At 41.2% G+C, this 21,840-nt stretch overlaps 2 protein-coding genes across 4 annotated transcripts in view; one reads left to right on the top strand and one right to left on the bottom strand.

Annotated features, from left to right (window-relative positions):
* Positions 1 to 18,627, top strand: part of LOC134512838 (uncharacterized) — a 115,947-nt gene extending 97,320 nt beyond the window's left edge. Inside the window, exons 2-3 of one of the 2 annotated variants that reach the window (XR_010070257.1) lie at positions 4,550 to 4,749; positions 16,878 to 18,627. The gene's annotated coding sequence lies outside the window, so the exon portion shown is untranslated. Of the gene's footprint in view, positions 1 to 4,549; positions 4,750 to 11,378; positions 12,267 to 16,877 lie in introns of those variants that run through there. The other variant, XM_063328637.1, reaches the window with a different exon arrangement.
* EPAS1 (endothelial PAS domain protein 1) overlaps positions 4,883 to 21,840 on the bottom strand; it is an 81,002-nt gene continuing 64,044 nt past the window's right edge. For both annotated transcript variants that reach the window (XM_063328635.1, XM_063328636.1), the window contains 10 exons: positions 19,996 to 20,102; positions 14,759 to 14,906; positions 13,795 to 14,003; positions 13,281 to 13,468; positions 12,274 to 12,384; positions 10,065 to 10,549; positions 8,804 to 8,927; positions 8,597 to 8,714; positions 7,948 to 8,124; positions 4,883 to 7,198 (listed from right to left, as the gene is read on the bottom strand). In XM_063328635.1, the coding sequence (XP_063184705.1) occupies positions 7,047 to 7,198; positions 7,948 to 8,124; positions 8,597 to 8,714; positions 8,804 to 8,927; positions 10,065 to 10,549; positions 12,274 to 12,384; positions 13,281 to 13,468; positions 13,795 to 14,003; positions 14,759 to 14,906; positions 19,996 to 20,102 (1,819 nt within the window). In that variant the 3' untranslated portion in view covers positions 4,883 to 7,046. The remainder of the gene's footprint in view (positions 7,199 to 7,947; positions 8,125 to 8,596; positions 8,715 to 8,803; positions 8,928 to 10,064; positions 10,550 to 12,273; positions 12,385 to 13,280; positions 13,469 to 13,794; positions 14,004 to 14,758; positions 14,907 to 19,995; positions 20,103 to 21,840) is intronic.

The following is a 21,840-nucleotide window of genomic DNA, read 5'->3' as shown; positions in this document are numbered from 1 at the left end:
TGTAAGGCCCATTGTATGGGGCAACTTTTGTGGTTTGACACTTAGGAATTCATGCAACTTATGCTACAAAATAATGCCAGGGAGCTGTAGGCTTCGGTCTGTTTTTTTGGCAATCATGTTGTTTTGTTTTTTGGTTTTTTTTTTTGATTTGTGCTTTCCCCTTCCTTCTCAAATTTGGCGGAATTTACCAACATCTTGAGAAAAAGAGAGCAAGACTTTCAAGCTGCTGGGTTTTTTTCACTAGAGGATCTAAAATAAAATTCAGTTGCATAAACAGTTGTAACTGGGAAAATGCGTCCCTGTTGATGTCTTTAGAAAAAGCCGTATTCTGGAAAGCTCTGCTGAAGTGGCGTTGTGATCACTCTACTGTCACTCGCTCCAGCAGACCTAGGAGTGAGTTTTAGTTTGCCTGAGGGAATGTTAACCTTTGATTTTCCTGACTTAAGGGTTATAACTGGATAGAGAGATCCCTATGGGTGACTCTCCTTTGGGGCACCCTGGGGTTCTCCAAGTTCTGAAAAGCCAGACTCTGGGGTGAGTGCATAAGGATTGCCCAGGGCTGAAAATACCAGGGAGTACAGCTGGACTCGGAAATCGCACCCTAAGCGAGCTTTTTGGTGTCCATCAAGCATATAGCGGCATCTGGGAGTGCTCTAACAAGTGCCTCTCTTTATCTCAGCCTTAATTTTTGTCCTGGACACAAAGTTATTGGTATGGGGAGAAGAAGGTTTGGGGAACCACAAATATGGATTCTCTTCCCACTAGTGTTAGCTCTATGGTGCTGATAGGACTAAAAGAGCAAAACCATACTTGCTGCTCTTACGGATGGGAAATTGTTCTGGCCTAACACACAGAGTTCAGCCATCTGGGTAAATTGCTCAACTCTGCTCTCATCTCCAAAACTGCAGGAAAAACTATATGTACATTTTCAACATGAGCTTGGATCACAAACCACAGAAGCTGAGGGTTTGGGCAAAAAGGGCTGGGTGTTCTGGCTGATAATCGTATCAAACAGACGGCCAAGGCAACAACATGACCAGAGAGAACCTATACTGGAAGTCCCTGAATCCGTGCTAAAAACTGCTGCCGGCCACGAGGGGCATGGAGAGATGGGGCAGGTTGGAGCAGGCTTGTCAGGAGGGGAAGGTGAGCTGGGGAAGGGGGAAGGCAGCATGAGGCAAAAACCAGAACGATGAAACCACAGACCTGGGGTAAGGACTGGGAGCTAGGGGGAGAAATGGGATCAGGGCTAGAGGAAAGGCCAGGAATCAAGGCTAAGCAATAAAGGTTGCTTGCTGCAGCCAAGAAGCATGTTCATCTGTTGAGAGACTGGGGGACTTCCCATGTTTGATGGACAAACAAGCCATCAAGCTGCTGGTCCCGTGTTGCTATAGTTTAGCCAGGACCTTTGGTCTTTCTCAAACTCCATGCTGGAGGGTGACACTAATATGCCTGGAGGAGGCAATGCTTGAGGCTAGGTTTCTTCTGCCACAAGAGACTTCGCTGTTGGTTTGCCTTTGCCAGTGCTGTGGGGACGCAGAGCTTCGGTCACTAGAGCTGTTGGTATAACGCTTTTTCTTGCAAAACCCAGTCAGTGCCAGTCCTTCAAAGACCAACAGTCAGACCCCAAATCACTAGCTTACAAATCATGTAATTTTAAAAAGTATACCTGGGGTGGTTCACTCTGGTTTTCTGGTGCTGGTGCCAGCTTTGTCTGTAATTTGAAGACCTAAACACAGACCTTTCAAGCGGGGAGTTTGGGAGGGTTGCTTGTTTTTATTTTTTTCAATGAAGCTTTCTTTTTTTAATGAAGCTAAGGGGAGTTGTGGTTTTTGAGATGCGACCCAAGTCTAAGCAGCCCTCCCAGCCGCTGCGGTTAAGGTGCCACAGTTTCCACAGCAGGTAGCGCACGAGGGGCTGACGCAGCTGCCGTTGCCTCCAGCTGCCTGTTACTGTCCGGTGTCGAAGGCAGAAGTAGGTGGTGCCATCTGGCTTCCAGGTACTCTTTGCAAGCCAGGTTCATGCATGTGCTTCTCTTCCCTAATGAGGCATCTTAACCACATTGCTAACCGAGAGGCGTGACTGAAGAGAATTCAGGAACTCCTTGATTACAGGAATTTAGGACTTCTTCAAGAAAAATGTTCCATGTGAGACCTGAGGCCCATCACAAGCTGCCAAAACTGCAGGCTGGCTTTCAGACAAAAGAAATGTCAGTGATGCTTCCAAACTGAGTAGCTAAGGTGTTTTTTTCCTCACTTTTTATGTATTTATTTAACTAATTAACTTGAAGCAATTTTTGATCTGGACACCCAAAAATGGTGTACGTACTGATTACTAGAGCCTTCCTGTGGTGCTTTTGTGGCTTCAGTTGACTAAGGAAAGCAACAACAACAACCGGAGCCCGGAGGAGCAGGACTCCACACCTGCCTTCCCTGCGGGTGAAGGTGAGCTCCCAGGGCTCATGCACAGCCCCAGGGAACTGAAAGGCAGCTGTTGAGCTGCGCGGTGGCTTGTGCTAAGGGAGGAGAACCGGGACATGTCACAGATTGTGTTGTCCTAAGAAAATATTGTGGAGGATTCTCTGTTTTTTCTTAGAAATTGTTTCTCCCTCTCTTGGGAAGCCTATAATAAGCGAGTTTGGGAGGGGGAGAAAGAAAGAAGAAAATGCTGTTTATTTAAATTTAGGAGAACAATTCCAGTTCTCCACTGTAGCTCTTAAAAAAAAAAAAAAAAAAACCCAAAAAAATACATCTGACATGTCTGTGAATAGTGTCAGTCATAAAGCTCTTCAGGGAGAAGTAGCAGATGAAATTCCACACCATCTAGAACTGGAGCCAGTTGTATGTTAGACTGTTTTCCTGTGCTCTGCCTATTGTTGCAAGCAAGTGCCATCAATCACCTGCTGCCTACAGATCTCAGTACTGCTTAGGAGCTGGTGCCTTGACTGAAAAGATAGTTGGACTTTGTTCCAAGTTATCTCGTCTTTTTTTTCAGTTTTACTAGTAGTCATATATATCTGGATGTTGAGAATTTACTGTAGTATTTTGTTGTAACAGTTTGGTTGATAAACAGTGTGAATCTTACCTGCATGAAATCTATGGTCTAGGAAGAACATGGGCTTGATCATTTTAAAAAAAGAGAATAGACTTGAAAATCAGGCAGAGACCGAGACCAGCCCCAGCCATGAGCATTTACCTGAAATGCCGAATTTTCAGGAGAACTTAGTTGTGTGTTGAACAGCCAAGTTGTGAGCAGTTCTGTCTATGCTGTTGGAGATATGAGATCTGATGCCAAGAAATGGTGCTTTTAGGCAGTGAAAGAGGATGTACGCTTAATTTTAAGCACTTTTGCTGGCCTACTTTGGGGGGAGAGGCAGGGCAGGGCGGGAATCAACTTTTTAAGAAAAGCTGTACTAAACTCCTGCTCAGCAGCACGAAGCTCAGCTGTTGTGTAAGCTAGGTGGTATGTTTCTGGCCAGGATTTGGTTCTTTTGGGTACATACATAAGTTGCAATGTCAGAGCTTAGCTTTCCAGGACATTCATACGCATGAAGGAAGAAGCCACTAAAATTCACTAACGTGAGAAGCGTTTAGCTGTCGTAGAAAGGGCATGGGGGGAGGGAGGGGAAGCTGAAGGCACTGCTACTGTGTTACTTCAGCTACTTGAATATGGGAGTGGTGAATCATAGAATCACAGGGTTGGAAGGGACCTCTGGAGATCATCTAGTCCAACCCCCCTGCTTGAAGCTTTTTAGAATGTGTGGGATACCCCCCCCCACCCCCCCCAAAAAAATAGTGCCTCACAGCACTATTTTACAGCAGCTGTCAGTGATTAAAACCTTTAAAAGATAGAAATTGATCTGAACAGGTTAATCTCGATTTAAGAGATAGCTTTTTTTTTTTTTTTTAACCCCTCAGCTGGACAAGGATCTGATGTGATGTCCAAGTGCCCTGAAGATCAATGAGATGATTTAAAAGGGAGCGTAACAGGCACACAACCATTGGCTTGTCACTTCTGCGTGTTGTGTGATGACTGTTAATTGCAACAGCTTTAGAAGCAAGGAGTCACTTTCTAGGCCTGCTGAGGATCCCATCTAGAAAAGGAGACGATGACTGATAGCCCATTTTGCAGATTATTCAGAAGATCTGCTGTTTGAGAAGCTCAACAGTGCCTGTGTGGGCACTGCAGGTGTCAAAGGCCAGTCATGAGAAGGGTCAAGCACCAACACCTCCCATACAGTCTGGCCTGAATATAAGCGCACGTTTTGAACTGAATGTCTTGATGTGTCTGGCCTCCTACGTTGTGATCAGTGTTACTACACGGGCAAAACGGACAATTTCTATACAGAAAAGGATTGGCACATTTAACAGCAGCATTGGGTGGGTGAAGCAGAGGCTTGGATGGGGGAAAGCCCGTTACTTATGGGCTCGTCAGTACTGTGAGAATATGATGGCCTACATTACTGCCACAAAACGCGGGGAACTGTGGCAATTCAGCTTCTAAAATGTCATTTTGTCAACTTAATTTTCTTCTTTCTTTTTTTTTAAAGGCTAGTATTACAGGAGCTACCCTCAGCGCCTCAGACAGGAATACACTGTTGAAATGGAAGCAGCAGCCTGAACCCTAGGACGTGTTTCAGAAGGGCCGTTTGCAGGGCATTCGCTCTCCATCTGAGGAAAGCTGGGTAAACTCTACGAACCGTTGGTGGTACGGACCTTTGGCAGGCTGCTTCCCAGCTCTCAAATACGGGTAACTTTTTGTTCGTTCTTTCATTCTTCAAAGATCAATGCAAACCTTTATTTTCTATAAATAATTTAATAAATACTTTTGCTTTACAATGATACAACAAATAACAAATTCATAGCAAACGAGTCACAAAGAATTTAGGATCAGTATACTTTAATAAGGTATCAGTGTCAAAATACATTTCCTTATCAAGTTAAAGTTCCCATACAGTTATAATATTGTCAATAAGAATTCAGCAATATAGATTACGAAATAATTATGATAAAAAGTATGATTAATATTAAGACATGGAATATTTTTTCAGAGTGTTTTAGTAAACTGTTAGGGTATAACATTTTTAATGCTGAAACTACACAAATAAGAAACAGAAGAGCAGTATTCAAGTGTCTTTAATCCTTGAAGCCTTTAAGTCCTTGTCACTGCAAATTTGTCAAATCTGGCTTGCCAATTTTCATCTGACTTTGCTTACAATATATTTTTTCCACACGGTAATAACTTGACTTTAGGTGTGGCTTATTTTTTGGTAATAAACTCTTGAAAGATTGCCTACAATAGGGACTATCATTTTTTTACATTATGTACCAATAACAAAAGATCTTCAGCTTTTCTAAGTATGTGTGGTTAAGACTCACAGCAAACTCTGAAGTGCTCAATGAACCCGGGGCTCCCTCTCTGCAAGTGTCAGTGCATGATATAAAGCAATTTTATAAACCAGGCTTCAGCAGAATCAGAAGTCTCAAAAGAATGTATCTTTGTTTTAAGTTTCTGGGTCAGATTTTTACCTTTTGTACATTGCCACGCTTCCATTTTCTTCAATGAAGCTATGATGATTTATACCAGTGGAGGAAACAAGATGATATATCCCAAGGTATATCTAGGTCTGTATATATTTTAAAGTCAGAACTGCTCACCTGCCTTTTATTAATTTAATTTTTTTGCTGTTTAAATACGGTGTAATTTAAACTTTTAAATCCCTGTGCCTTTGAAAGCATTCAAAGCCTTATTTTTAAAAATATGTGCATCTCAACTAATGATAGTTGGAAAGGAGCTCTGAAAAATCTCCAACTGACTTTTAATGGCATTTCAGCTACCGATTCATGTAAGGCAAGTAAAAATGACAGAGACCTGCCTGCCAGCTATTCATCTCACTACACAATCCTTAATTTTTTTTGTCTACTTATAACTGAATTAGCCTAATACGCTGGGAAATACTACTTTAACTTTTAGTTTTAATGATTCAATATCGCAATTATATTGCTAGCTAGCATATAAAATGAAAAAGGGTAACATTAATCAGAGGTGTTAGTACTGGCCGCTGGTCAGGTTCCTGAAATACCAGCAATATCGTAACAAATACTACTAGGTTCTAGCAGAAACAGCTCTTAAAGTTGTTGTGTCCAAGATACAGCAAAAGTACCAAAAGATGATTAACAACTGACCCAGAGACAAATTTAAAAAAAATAATAATTTTTTTAAAATCTGTTTTGTGGTTTTTTAAAAAAATCATTAAGGAAACAACAAAGAACAAAACAAGAAACCCCAAGACAAATGAAAACACAGGTCTAACTCCTCCACTGGGGTAAATCTGTCGGACTCCCGTGGCTGTAGAGCTAAGCCAGGTTAAGGCAACTGAGAATGTGATTGATTTGCTTCTGAGGAAAAAAGCTTACAATGTGCAACTTTCACAGATACCCACAAACATTGCAGTTCACCATTCACATTTCTTTCAACAAAGTGTATAAAAAAAAAATGAAGGGAACAGGGGGAGGCGGAAGGCTGGGATTTTTCCCTAGTATGCTTTTCCAAAAATTATTAAAGTTACAATACAATAAATGCTGGAAAACAGAAAGACTCAAAGGATTTCAATTTGGCAGATCAACAAAAAACTGTGGTTGGAGATCAAATTTGTTTCATTCATCTTTGGCAATAAAAATAAATCTTTGCAGTACTGCAGCCAAAGTATCACGTGATGAGGCATTTATACCACGGCTTTTTATAAGCATGAAATTTGAAGAAAATTTCAGAGTATAAATTACAGGTAATGAGATAAGGGGAGGGTAATCAAACTCTCTAAACAACACTTTAATTGCAATAGAGAAAATACAGTAGATGTATTTCTTTAATATGAATAATAAAGTGAGTAACTTCAAAAGGCCACTATTTGGTAACGTGAACAGGTTCAATATCTAAGTAAAATCCTGTAAAAGTGTATTGGTATTAGAAATTGTCTACTTGCAAAAATATATTTAAAAACTGAAGCTGTTTTGAACAGTATAGGCCACAGAATGTTGCAGGATCGCTCAGGTTGCCTGGTCCAGCGCTCTGAGCAGTTCACTGCCCTGCAGAAGCGTAGAGCTGCCCAAAACGGGGACGTTCACCTCACAGTCATATCTTGTCAACTCGGGCAACAAGTAGGGTTCAAAGGAGGGCCCCAGCAGACGACTGGTCATACCTGGAAGAGATCAATGAAGTAAATTGTGGTGCTGAGACCAGAGGGACAGAGAAGACTTCTTTCCTCTCCTCCCTCTTCTCTTTATACCAGTTATATTTGAATTCTGTGTTTATGTCCGTATGCCTCAAACCACCAGCCGTTACAGCTTTCAGAGCAAACCTATGCATTGCCTTAAACTCTTGCAAGCGTGTCACACAGATGCGTGCAGTTTTTCACCTCCACCCCCAATTCAGATTGTTCTGAGAAAAATTATATTGGTGCAGATGAAGCAAGCTGTAGCAAACACCAGAGTTTCTAAATTGCCATCCACTCCCCTTTTATATTAAAGGGAGCGCTCCACCTATATTACAAGGGACATATACACGGCCCCTCTAATTACTTTTTTTAACTTTTAGAAGGCATGTGTTAAGACTCTAGCCTACAAACCTCCCATATCAATGCTGCACTGCAGTGAAGTTGTTTAGTACAATTTAATCAGTTCCATCACAAGTCAAGAGTATGGATGGAGGATGACTGGACCTCCAAGGTACAAAGGTATTAAAATATTTTTTTCCTCATATATTACAAATGTAAACATTGAATTTTCACACTAAACAACAGAACTAATTTTTCATTTTATGAAGGAATACATATTTGGATCTTTGTTTATCATCCTCCTCCATATTTTTTTTTAAGTCTTTTCTTTCATGGAATTAGTATTGGAATGAAATTACCAGCATTTCCCAATGTCTACATTTGACAGCTCTTACCTGACGCTTTATGAGCTGGCTGGACAGTATAGTCCTGATAATGGGAACTGTAAAATGGAGGGGGAAAAGCTCCTGCTTTCAAATTCTCACCAGGGCTGCCACAGGTGGGTTGCTGCTGCTGCTGTTGCAGTTGATTCATTGGTTGGCTCAGACCTCTCGAGTTACAGAGAAATTCATCTGATTTACATAGTAGGGGGGGGAAAAAAAGTTAAAGTGATCCTCATGTGATCCTCATACCTACGTCTTGTCACAAAGGAATTCCAAAAACAGCACTAGCTCTAGAAGTAGTATTGCACCCAAGATATGCTTGTGTAAGGAAACACAACGTTGTAGAGGGAAGGTATCAGTTCTAGCTCTGAGATGCCCGCACCCTGGATCAGCATGAGGTAAACCCATCTCCATTAAGCTGATCTCTGTTACCTTCAAAGCAAGGGTGTGAACATACATGAAACCATCTACCCAGTAGTTATCAAACGTACCTTAAGTTGTTCAGCTCTTAGTGATAGAACCCGATCTTTAATTTTAGCTTAGTGTAATATTTACAGAGCTGACTTACATTTCCTTTTCAAAGAGTTTTTGTTTCTATTCAACCTGTCTTAAAATTGTGTTTCAATGTGTAACATTGCAAAATCACTTTCTTTTGTCTTACCGGTAAGAACACTTGTGCTGAGAGACTTTTTTTCTGTAACCAAGGAACAGGTTTCCCCTTTGAGAAATTTCATTCTTTTCCACATGAGTTGAGATGGGTTAATGACCGACGGATCTCCCTAGAATGTTAAGAAAAGCAAATCAAACAATTACACCAATGACCGTGGTGAGTCCAAAGTTGCGAAGGGGATGCATTTGTTATGATTACCCCACTCAGCTGTTGCAATGCTTGTTCTTCATAATCCAGTTGTCGTTTCAGTTTCAAACTGTTAGACAATGCAATTCTGGCTGGGTTTACTTCTATGCCTCGTTGCCCAAAAGCATCCAGGGGCCTGTGGAGAAAAGATCTCTGGGTGAGTGGGCAGGGAGGCAAATCTAAACCGTCTTGTTCATTTACATGGATTCCTTCATTTAAAGACATTTCAGGTGTCTTTGACACATCACAGTGGACAGACCTCAAAAGTCAAATGTTTTTATTTCCTTTTGTTAGTCATCACACAAGCTTCGAAAACTTTTGACTTTTGACTAATGAAAGTCTAGCATAAACAGCCTCTAGGAATCTCCAGACAGACATAAAAATGCTGTGGTGAAGAAAGTCATGTGATTTTTAAGGACAGCATTTTGAGGGTTGTGCCTGTCCCCTTACTTTGCATACTAAACAGGAACACACAGGTGGTTGTTTGGGGACAAACCCTCTTTTTCCAGATGTGTATTCAGACGCTGGCATTTCTGCCAACAACAAGAAATACCAGAAAGCAAACTGCAGGTAAACCACACAGATTCATGTTTTAAAATGACCATTGCGATTTTATGTATTCCCTGAGTGTTTGAGCATGACCAACACGGATGATCCACATGCTGCGTGCTATCTGAGACCTACAGAGAAACTTCTAGCTATGATAGGAAACTTCCAGGACTGTAGACTCTGATCTACATCTCATCCCTTACTGTTCACATGTGTAAGGAAACGATCAAGCAAAAGAAGGGCTGTAGAAAAAACACCCTGTAATTTCAAATCATCTCAGTTGTAACACTTACATACGCCAACAATAAAAGTACTATCATCCCTCCCTCTCCCCTATTTTCTGTTGTGCAAAAAATAAATATGTGGAAAATAAGAAAACATGCACAGGTCCCAGCTTACTGCTGTACCAGTAAGCCTTTTCAGAATTTTTTTATAACTGCATAAAAGTTAGGCAGGCTTCGCAAAATTACTCGGGTAATCTTTACCCAACCAGCAGGAAATCCATTCATGCGTCCTTACAGGCAGCAAAAAAATAGCCCACTTCTGATTCCCCAAGACTGACTGCCGCTGGGAGAGCGCCACACTCATTTCCCCAAAAGTGCAGTCTGATGCCTATCAAAACGACGACTCCGGTTTAACTGAGAAAAAAGACTTTTTCAATATTATGCCCTCGCCCCCAATATTTTCTGAGTGAAATACATAGTTATACCCCAAAAACTCTTACCTTTTTTTATATATGGGCATGCTGGGAGAATGTACTGGTGGCCCTGAAGGGGAACTTGATAGGGATCCTGAGTATTTATTCATGAGTCTCCATTTAGCAGGAACATATTCTAACGGGGGATCAGGTGGCCACTGGGTGTTTGGTCTTCCCCCCATCGAAGACAGGGGAGTGCTGGCTTGGTCATGGTACGGTGGCAGTGATGACCTACTCACATTGTTGAAGAACACCGACGACAGGGACCCGTGACCAGGGTTAATGTTTTTATTTGATAGCTGTGGGCAATATTTCTCTGGGAGGAACTGATTCTGTGAAGCAGAAGCAAGGGGTTGGAAGAGGGTACTCATGCTACTTAGACTCTGCTGGGTATTTTGTGCACTTTCAGAGAGCGGACGTTCTTCTTGGCAGATTGGGCTGAGCTGGAAATCTTCTCCATCCATAGGAATGTAAGGAGCCAAGGTTTCAAGGTCCAGTTCATTGAAGTCAGTCTGCACAAAAAGAAATTAAGTTGATAAAGAAACTAACCGTTAATAATAGTTGTGGCAGTTAGTGTGATATGAAATACTGGTAGATGTGAAACTAAAAAAAATCACTGTACACCAAATTTACCTACATGAAACTGGCTAGGTCCTATTTAAAGATCTTATTTCTATGACTAGCATACACGTTTCATCATATAATCATCAGCAAAGTAAGACAAAAAAATTGAAGAAAAAAGCTTCCGGATAAGCAGTATTTGCTAAAGCAGCTTGCATGCAGCCTGCAACATCACAGTGATCTGAACTAGATCTTGTGTTTCGTTAAGCTTTGAATAACTTGTTTGCCAAGACTCTACAACATGTGGCATGTAGTTCAACCTCAGGCTTTTTCATGCTAAAATAGAATACATAGCTTTCTCGTAACCCAGCTACATGAAAAAAAATGCATAAGTTTTAAGAAATGTAGTTGGAAGGACACTATTGCACTTAAATCTGGTTTGTTTGTTGTTCCCCCCCCGCCTTTTTTTTCCTTCTCTTGGAGAACTAGTCGTATGTAAATTCATTTCTCTTGGCATTTGACCAGAGCTGAACAGAGAGGGAAATGAATGTTGGCCCCACAGTCAGTTCATGACAGGGGCACTTTTCTAACACGCATTTCTGCCACCAGACAAACCTGCTGCTGTGGTGGGACACGCCTGTGCAAGCAGATGCTGAGTCTGACAAAACTGAAGTTTGCACATATCGAGTCTTGCGCTGAGTTTGATCCTGATCCCATGTTTTCCTCCTGTCTGTCCACTCTTTCTGTTGCTCTCATTGCTGTTTCTACATCCGAACCTAGATGAAATTTCTTCGGGATATGGACTACAGCCTACCTGTGTCTTGCTAAGTCTGCAAATTGCACTGGCAAATTGCAGCACCTCATTTGGACCCAAAATTTCCATAGGATTAATAGAAGGAGGTGAGCCTAAAGTCTGAGCTACCCACCCAGCAATGCCTGTTCCTTTCTCTTAACTATTAAGAAACACAAGCTCTTAACAAAGGCATTTCAATTAAGTGCCTAAAATTAGTTGGGCTGAATCAGGTTTACACCTTTTATTCACTTGATGTAATGTTGTAATAGTGGAGGATGAAAAGAGTTATTTATAGAGGGAATTTCTACACTTACATCCTGATTAGAATGCAGGAGACCGATACTTTGTTACTTCATGTGCAAGTAATTGTCACATCTCCTTGAAATCCTCCAGGAGGTAAGACAAGAGGAATATATCCAAAATGACAGTTTTCATTTTGTAGTTAAAGGAGACATGTGCTATGAGGGGCATTTCGTTCTCCCTTTGAGGTTTTGCAAGAATTAGTTTATTTATATTTTGTTCTAGAAAGGATGTTTACTTGCTAGTCATTAGGCCAGATTAAAAAAAAGTGCAGCTGCTTATATTCGTTATCCCGTCTACAGAAGCTTCCAAATTCTGAAAGCTCTCTGCTGCTTCTTTCTTCTTAGCAGTGCCACCACAGTGACATCCTAAGGCACTTGCTTCACAGTTAGGGATAGAAATTTACACCCCAGCTTTTGAAAGTGTACCTTATTGCTAGCATTCTGCATCAGAGTTTTGGCGTACATGTGCAAAGGCAGTTTGCATGTATGTTACTGTACCTGCACATACAGCATGCATCTGTACTACTTGCTAGCAGAGGACTGATTTTCATGGCTTTTGGAAGAGCTATTAGTTCCTTACCTGGGAGTTGCACTGACTTTTCGATTCTGTGTCCATTGCAAAGAGTTTTTCAATCACCTCAATCTTAAGATCTTCATCCACAGAACTGTAATAATCTCCTGGGCTGCTTGGCTGCACACAAATAAGAATTTGCTATAAGCAGCAAGATAACTACAGTATAGCCTTAGCATCGTGCTATTCAGTAACAGATCTTTCCTACGATGCCAGGCTCTAGGTATACAGTGTCCTCAGAACCCAAAACTGTCTGCTTCTATCACATGCTTTTCTCCAACACAAGATTACTCGTCACTACAAAATTGGAGAGCTATATTCATAAACAAACGCACGCAATAAAGGAACCTAGTTGTTGTTTTTGTTTAAATGTTTTTTTGGCAATGCAGACGAGGAACATGAGATGTACGCTATTTAAATACTTGTGTCAAGAAGAGAGATGCTTAGCACTACCTCCATGTCTTTATTAAAATTGGACACCCTCTAGTAAAGGCTGGCTAAGAGTGGCTCCGGCTCTTGGGGACATTGCCCTGAAAGCACATTCATTCTTCCAGTGAGGAACTCTGTGGAGCTCCTCTCAAAAGCCCGAGTTGTGTCAAGTTTCTGGACTAGAGACCATAACTTCCAGTGAACAAACAAAAAGAGGCCATACGCGTCTGGGGCGATGTTGCTAGTGACCACACCATTTTACATTGGCTTTTTATTTAAGGCTAACTCCTTGAAAGGTGGTAGAACATTCTTCTACTAATTGTTTTATAGGTTATAATAATTATTGAGGGACAGCTGGGAGAAAATGAGGCCTGCAATGTAAAAGCAGGATATAGTTCCCATTACATGTTTTTGCTATTGATTCTTAAGATTTACGTAGTACAGGAGGGATACAGATACACTGGGCCTTGTTAATAAGCAATGAGACAGGACTTCTAACATGAAAACCTATATTAATGGGACATATGTTGATGGAACTTACATACAAAACATAACATGGATTTATTTTTTTTTAAAGCTCTTCTTACCGTGGAACAACTACTGTTGCTGCTTGCACTTGGAGTACTGCTGCCAGGTGCAATCTGAGGCATTGTAAAGGATGGTATCGTCAGTGTTTCACCTTGAGCAGCGTGGCTTTTCACTTCTGCTGGCCAGGCTTTGTTTGGTGTCAAAACAGCACTGGTGAAGGCAGGGGCTTCCTCAAACTTCTGTGTCCCTGCATGGAGTTTTAACAATATTAATGGATGCTTTTAGGTTGTGCTGTGTTATGATATAATTGCAGCTATTCACTGAAAGTAAACGCTGCTCCTAGTTGCCATGACAATAAGTTGGCATAGACTTAATGCATGTTGGTTAGTTCAGCAAGAAAGCCTGATTCTGCTCTCATTCATAGAAATTTTCCACTGGTGCGAGCACGTGGGCTCTTATAGCCATTACTCCTCATTTTGTACACACAGCAAACAGACCGCGTCTGTTAAGTTTCTAAATGTAGGCTCATATGTGGTTCTCTGTTGCACAAAAATTATTCATACAAATACTAACCAAAATCCAGGGAAATAATGGCATCGCCAGGTGTTGGTGCCAGCTGAGCAAGTTCCTCTGGTTCCTCCTTTAACTTAGTAAACAAGAAGTCACTCTTCTCCGTGCCAGGGATGCCGCTCTCGTAGGTGGTGCTCATCGTCAGCAGGTGAGGCTTGAAGAGCGATTCCGTTTGGTCCATGGAGAACACAACATCGTTCTTCTCAATTTCACTAACAAGAAAATAGGTTTTAGGTATTTTGCACTCTAAAAAAAAAAAAAGACGTGGGTAATGTAGGCAGTACAAACTCTCTAAAGCTGGGGACCATACAAGCGTTTGGCCTCTCTCGGTCACATGCCAGGCTCTCAACAGGCGAGGCACAGTTCCAGCGTTGCTGAGCACCACCATCTCAGATGACGCAGAGAGTGTGGTCAGGACTTCTGTGGGAATACTCAGGGCTTTGTTGCTCTGCTTTTTAAAGGGCCGTAGTTGAGGCTATAATGACCTAGAGACTATCACTCAAATAAGTATTTCCTGTTTTGGCCCCATCTAGGACCAAAAATACTTGAGTTTTGCCAAACAGAGGCAAAACTCCTGATTGGTCCTGATTTCTGAGATGGAAAACAGCTTCTCCTAGCAACATAAGATACAATTACTACTTAATTTTATCTCTCTGTCATGGCATTAGAAAAACAAAACATATTAGCCGTTGTGTTACATGATACAATCTTCAGTGCAGGCTTTATACTCTGTTGTAGCAGCAGAGCAGCCGCTCTGCGGAAGAAAACGGCTGCGGTGTATTTCATCAGCGTGTATGGGAACGGGCATGCCGCATTTTTCACTGATGTCTAACATCAGTAAACAAGACTGAACAAACACGACTAAACTGATTTCAGAACAACGACGCTGAATAAGTAGACCCTCTGATTTTTGCACTTCTTCCAGCATGTGAATGTGTATATAGTTTTTCTGTCCTGTACGACGTACCTCAGCACATAGTTGACACAGACGATACACTGAGGCTGGAGGTTGCGCGTATTGTAAATCACCGTCCCTTGAGTCTCCAGCCATACGTATCCGCCGTGCTTGGCAAGCATACGGTACTGGCCCGTCACTACTTGGCCTTTTGTACACACTGAGAAAAGGGGGCAGAGAGAGATAAATAATGCAGCAGGACAGGAACGCACAATATGTAACGCTTGTTGTAAATAAACCCGCTTCTGAGTTTTCATTATGCAAAACTACCCTACGATATTTGTAAGCAAGGATGTGTAACTTTGGGAAAATTTGGCCATTTTAAATACAAAAGGGGATGTTAATTTGAGGTCTCAAGATGCCTGGCATTTGAGTTCTTTAAATGGTCTAAGCACTCGGTGTGGGATTTTTTTTGCATTTAATTTAAGATCCTAATTGCCCCTCAGAATAATGCCTGTTGACTGCATGTTTCTTGAAAGTCCCTGTTCTGGAAGTGCCTCAGTTTAGGCTCCCAAACTGATCTGTAGAAAAGTGTATTTATTTAGGTGACAGATAAGCCCAAGAGTCAGATGATTTAAAAGCTATACTCACAAAAAAAAACAAACCCAAAAAACCCCTCACAGGTTAAATCTATACCTATCTCCTTTTATACCCTAGAGTTAGGAGCAGGAGATAGCAACATCACAAATAAAGCGAAGGTGGCACTAGCAGAGCATTGTTCTTAAGAGGCTGAAGAAGTAATATCACTCTTTGAAAAGTAGCAAAATTAAGAATGTAATGTAAATGGGACTGTTTTACCTAGGAGAAATAAAATAAAGCTGAACTACTGTATTTGTCTGTCTGCTCGAGATGTGTTGTTCCTCTGCAACCGCTTGAAATTAGCAGCCTAGAAGGAACCAAGACCCGTGTGACAAATCAAATAATGTTTATTGAACTTGAAATGTTTTTTTGAACTGGCCTGTGTTTCTCAAGCAGTAAAGTGACAATAGTGCGACTTGGGTTTAAAGCTTCATCTAGATGCCTGAAGGGTGAAATCCCCGCCCCTCCAATATTTTAGAATATTTGAAGAGAACGAGTTTTCAGTATGGAGCTCTGGAGTGCTGACATGTAAAGTTTTATGGTGTCCTGTGTGTTGCAAATCCTTTCCTAAAAGCAGTGAATATTGTCATGTAATTCACAGTTGTCAGTTGAGGAAAAATATTGTCCACCAACATCAATAAAATTGGGGCTGGAGCATGCAAGCATTACTCCTATTAATAAGGGTTTGTGTTTGTAAGCAGGGGTAGTTGCACTGAGTAGCAGAAGTGGGAACTGGCTCGGCTAAAGCTCTGACCACACTGGCAACCTTTCCTTTTAAACAGCTTTTACGCCTGAAGACAGTATGCCACCAAACTAATGCCCTAAAAATAATGCAGTTTGACTCAGTAAGGCTGGAAACTGGATTCTGCAGTCTTTGTACAAAAAAATTCCTTGCGAATGTGGCCACTAACAGAAGCTATTTCTTGTCAGTCTCTCCTACATCGCCACCATACAAACATACAAATCCAGGCCAGTGAAATGCAACAACTGTTTTGCAGATAATTGTTGCTGTGTTTATCCTTCTGTCTCTGAAGTTTGTTTGTTTTCTTCCTAGGAGTATTTAATCATCCTTCATTTGATTTATTTAGACAAAGTAAAACATTACTTTTATTGATTAAATACTTCTGGTGGAACAAAATCAAAAGGCTTTCATTTCAAAGTGTTTTGGTGACTGGACTGTTCTGCTCTGCTTGTGAAACATAATTACGCTGCTTCCTAATCATCAGCTCATCAATAAGAGTCACAGCGCAGGCGCCTGTTACATTACAAAGAAGCTTTTTACTGCTTTAATCTTTTTTATTATTATTATTCAAAGCATGTCATGTTCTGATATAATAAAGTACAGCAGGATCCTCCGTGGGGTAATCTCATAAATTACTAATACACTTGTAACTGCTGACTTTGTTATCAACGCTACATTTAAGGTTCTGCCTTCAGAGTGAACTTCTCGCTTCTCTTTTTTTTTTTTTTTAAAGTATACATTACCTGTACCTAGTTACAGAACTAGTAACATCTCAATGAAGTAAGCTCCAATTTTATTCCTTATCTTTAGGTGGGGAAAGCAGGGATGAATTTAATTGAACACAAAATTTGTTTTTCAATTGCTGAGAGACACTTGAGAAATATGATTCGCTTGGAAGGCTTGGCAAACTTCTGCTACGAACTGCCAAGTGGCAGCTCCCAGATGGTGACATTCAGCTCCCCACTGAAGTCAACAGCAAAATTCCCATTGGCTTTAATGGCAACAAGACCAGACTCTAACTGGAAGCGATTATAGATTATTAATTGCCGGATTGGAAAATATAGCACTGCAGTCAATCTTTTGTGTAGATTTGACAAGACAGAGATTTTCATCTTGCTTGCATAACACGTGAAAAACTGCGTACGCTAAATACTGCCAAACGCATTCTAATCTTCCATTTGACGGTGACTAATTAAGACTTTCGTACTCTATATGCAACTATACTGCCAGCCAAGAACACAAACACCATTGTGGCTTGCTCAAATGTGAGGTTGTTATTTCACCTCAAGAAAAAAAACCAAAAAACAACACAACAACAACCAACTGCAGTACAGTAAAACTGCAATAGGCACGATTTATCACTAAATTAGAAAGAAGGAAATGGAAGGACTTCTGCTTCTATCCAAGAGACTTATTTGAGTTTTTTCTCCCTCTCTCTTCAAACTTAAAGTCACCCTTCTCTAGTATTTCCTATGCATCTGTACAACACTAAATGGCTGGCACTGTCAGAATCGATGGCTGTATTATTGCATGAATATATACTCTATACATAGCATATTTCTAATAAAAATTGTTTAATAAATACAAGTGTGCGGAACATTGATTTTGAGGGGGATGTTTCCATGTATAAATTAACACGGCCAGGAAGAACTAGTAAGTTCTGTATGGCTACATGCTAGGAAGAACTATTAAGTTGTGTATAAGCTATATACCTGCTTGGTTACTCTGCGCATTAGAACAATGTCTCAATGGCATGCATTATGAGACCTACGGGTTTCCTATTTGGAGGGCTTATGTGTGTTTTCTCAAGTCACAGCTTGCTGTTGCTTTGCCTTTGTGGTTGTTCTCTGAGTTGGTAAGAAGCCCGACTGTCCCAGAAGACAAGGGAAGTACTTATCTTAGAAAAACTAAAGGGGTCAAATTTGCTGGCACTGTAAAATCATGGCTCTGTTGTGGGCAACAGCATTTATCACAGCACAGGCTTTGGTCCTGTGCTTCCAACAGTGAAGATGATCCATGTCAATCCCACGCTATCATAAACACTATGGAACAGTTTGATCCTAAATCTCTAGAAACCGTGCAGCGCACAGTGCCTTCAGCACTCCTGCTGCTACAACTCACCCCTCTAGACTTTCCCTTACCTTCACTGTGCTTCTCCGCCAGTCCTCATGCCCAACAGCCAAAGCTTGTAGGACATGGCCCTTTTCAGTAGGCACAAATGGCATCTAGACATAAACTCTGCACTACACGAGGTGAATTGAATTGCTAGAGTGAGGAACAACGTCCATCAATGCGCGGTCAAGATGGGTACTAGAAACTCTCCAGAAATCTTTACATGGGCAAGTCCCAACTCAGTGGTCTCGTTTAAGTAACTAGATAGGGGTAACCAACAAGGGCTCGCTCTCTCACTCCTGTTACCAAAGAGACCGCCAGCTCTCATTTCATTCCCTCCCCGGTGCTGTCCCATTCTTAGAAATGCAACACAACGATTCAAAAGCAACAGTGCGCCATACCCACTGATTTCTCGGGATGACTCTTGGTAGCCCAGCACAGGGCCTGGACATCCTATCTATGAATATCACTAATTCCTTTTCACTGTTAAAAGCATGAACACACTACCTAGGAAAAAATTTTAACAAATACATTCCCAGACAACTCTCAGTAAGTATAGTGTGATTTCTTTTTTTTTTTTTTAAAAGCAGCTCTGGAAACAGGATGATTCATACCAACACTGTTTTACAGCACACAAATTTAATCACTGCCAAACATTCTTTCAAGTAACATTTCAACTCAAAGCTGTCCTGAATCCTTGCCATTAGAGCTAACGCATGTTCCCTTTTCCCCCTTAAGGTCAGACAGTTACTTTTTGCTGCTACTTTTCTCTGGGAAGTACAGAAATACTTTCTGTAAGTCTGTTTGGTGGGCAATTCCACACAGACATGACCTAAGTCACGGTCCTTTTTCCTGAGGACAGAGACTTTGATCATACTAACTACAAGGTGGGGTTTTTTTTCAGTTTGTGGACTCCAGTCTAGGAGCTTTGCTTTGTTTTTATAAAAAGAGCGGCAGCAGACATTTTAGTGATGTGCTGCTGAGAACTCTCCCATACACTAGTTCAGTGGCTGTAACAGCCAAGGGTGAGGAATGTCATTTGTGCATTAGTGCACCGTGCTGTCTCCAGCCATAACACCAACTCTAAGGACAGAGACCGAAGATTTTAATTCAATAACTTTAAGGCACCTTATGTGTGAAAGAGAGGAAGCGTAACTGTGTGGCCTGCTGAAGAGGGGGAGCAGATCTCGGCTCTGATCTCTGCTCCCGGAAGAATTAGGGTACTTTACATTAAAACAGCTAAAACTGGCAGTTCACATAGGCATAAGAATAACAAGAAGAAGCTGTTCCTGGCAGTATATATTATTTGTTTAATGAATATCCCTTTTAGAAAATCTCCTCGCACATCTGTTTTGGGTGGGGAAGATAGTTGTTATTTGGTAGCAGAAGAAAGACATTCAAAAATACACTGCAATATTCCTGTTACCCTTTACAGCTGCTCTTCCTGCTGAGCCCAATGGCACACCAGAAGGATAATGCCACCAGTAAACACATTTCTCACCAGGCTAGTACTGCCTAACTCAGCTTTTCGAATTTTCAGCTGATCCTTGTATCATCCCTTAGAGAGACAGCGATTCTGCTCTCTACCATCCGACTTTAGTTTTAATTATGGCAAAAATCAGACCCTCTGGAAAGATCAGCAGCAGGTTTCAGCTGGACAATCAGGGCAACCTGTGAGCTTTCTTGCAAAGTGTAAATACTGTTCTCAGAGAATATCTACAGACAAGGTGCATTTGTATTTTCAACTACTTATTGAGGTACCCGCAAGCTGTGCTTTACGTGCAAACTAGGCAGAAAAATAAAGAATGTGACTTACAGTTCTGGTGACTTTTGGTCATACTCTCCGAATCCAAGGCATGGTAGAACTCATACGCTGAACGGCCCAGCAGCTCCTCTGGATGGTATCCAATCAACTCTGTTATTCTGGGTTAAGGAAAAAACAAATGTTTAAAATTCAGGTCGCCTTAGCCTTATGCGTGCAGGGCAGCTATCAGCTCTAGTCCTTAGACTAACGAAATTAAAACCACAATATGAGAAATTCTGAACTTCCAAACACATTAGGAGCTGTAGAGGACTTCTGATCACCTTCTGAAATATTTCCATGTTCAGAATAAAATGCCTTCTACTACTACTGGAATAATAATTCCTAGGGATGTCACTATGTGTGTTGCAAATTTTCTCAGGCCTCTTGCGCAGTATCTCTTATAGAAGTTCTTAACTGGAAAACCGTGGCTGATGAAGTTCTCAATCTGTCCACTATATGCACAAACTCCCGACTACCATCACTCAAAATCAGATGCATGGGAGGGGGGTAGTGGTTGGCACCGTCAGGTTTAAAAGTACATGTACATTCAAAAAACATACACAAAAGGATTAAATCACTACTTTGGGTATTGCATTTAATAAAATAAAAACGCAAGGTGAGAAATTAAGGGCAGTTAAAAGAAAAGGTTCAGCTCTTCTACTTAGTGTTTCTCAATTATATGAGAACTTTAGCATACGGATTAGGTTACTTGGGTGACTAATCCACAAAATAAGTAGGATTTTACACAAAGAAAGCTATGATCTCAAAAACTAGACCTTTTTTCAGAGCCTTTCTGAGTACTCAGGCAAGGCAGAATTTCTCACAAGTTCCTGAATAAATGAAAATAGGTCACCAAACTGTGCAGATTATTTTCTCTGAGTGGGTGGAAGAAAAGGGTTCTTTTGTCCCAAACTCAATTTGAAATACCATCACACACAACTTTACAGGAAACATGGTTAGTTAAAAAAAAAGAAAAAAATCCTCTATATACATTCAAAATCAAAGATATCGTATCTTCTGGGGAAAGAAGGAAACATTACTGTTTTCCAAGTCAGCCACAACACTCTTAGATGCCTTTTCCTAGCTTTTAAACTGCAATAACAACCTGTAATGTCGCGGAGAGCAGTATCAAAAATGACTACAAACAGACCACTAAGCTGTCATGAACCTTGAAAAGCCGGGAGGGTTTGCAAAGGAATGGTCACATCTTGCAGCACGTTGCTGCCATCAACGGCAGTGCCCGAGTTTTATGCCTCGCACTGACTCCCTTGGAAAGGCTTTATATCTGCCACCACCATGTTTGATTCGTGGCATTGCTACTTTTAGGAGACGCATCCTCAGGCTTGTGTACTCCCTGGAAGGACTGCCTTGGCCCAGCCCTCCAGACACGAGCATGTCTTTACAAGACAGACATGTAAATACTGTAAAACAAACAGAGCAGGAACATGGCATTCATCTCCCACATCCCCCTCCAGCAAGGAAGACACATGAGATGGAGCTATTTTGTGTATGGTTTGAACGCCAAGGCGTTGAGTCAGCTTTTCCCTCGCCTCCACGGAACTCTATAGCGAATACCCCCCGGGACACCTTGGGTTTGTCACTCTGAAAACTACTCTCTGTCCCGATTTCCATGGAACGAACCTGGGTTCGCTAATAATGGTTTAGCTTAGCAAAGAATTTAGTAATTTTTTTTGGGTTCCCCCAAAGACTTACTCTTCTGTTTATGTTTGCAGTTTTATTTATGCTTACAATTAGACTGACAAAGGGGAAATTCTTGAATCAGGTTTCAAAAAGAGTTGCTTTCTTGACTCTCTTCACTAACAAGCTTCTCAGCTTTTCAATTGCACTCCAGTCAAA

This window comes from Chroicocephalus ridibundus, chromosome 3 (genome assembly GCF_963924245.1).
Source record: "Chroicocephalus ridibundus chromosome 3, bChrRid1.1, whole genome shotgun sequence".
NCBI lineage: Eukaryota > Metazoa > Chordata > Aves > Charadriiformes > Laridae > Chroicocephalus > Chroicocephalus ridibundus.
This window is presented reverse-complemented; position numbering and strand designations above follow the sequence as displayed.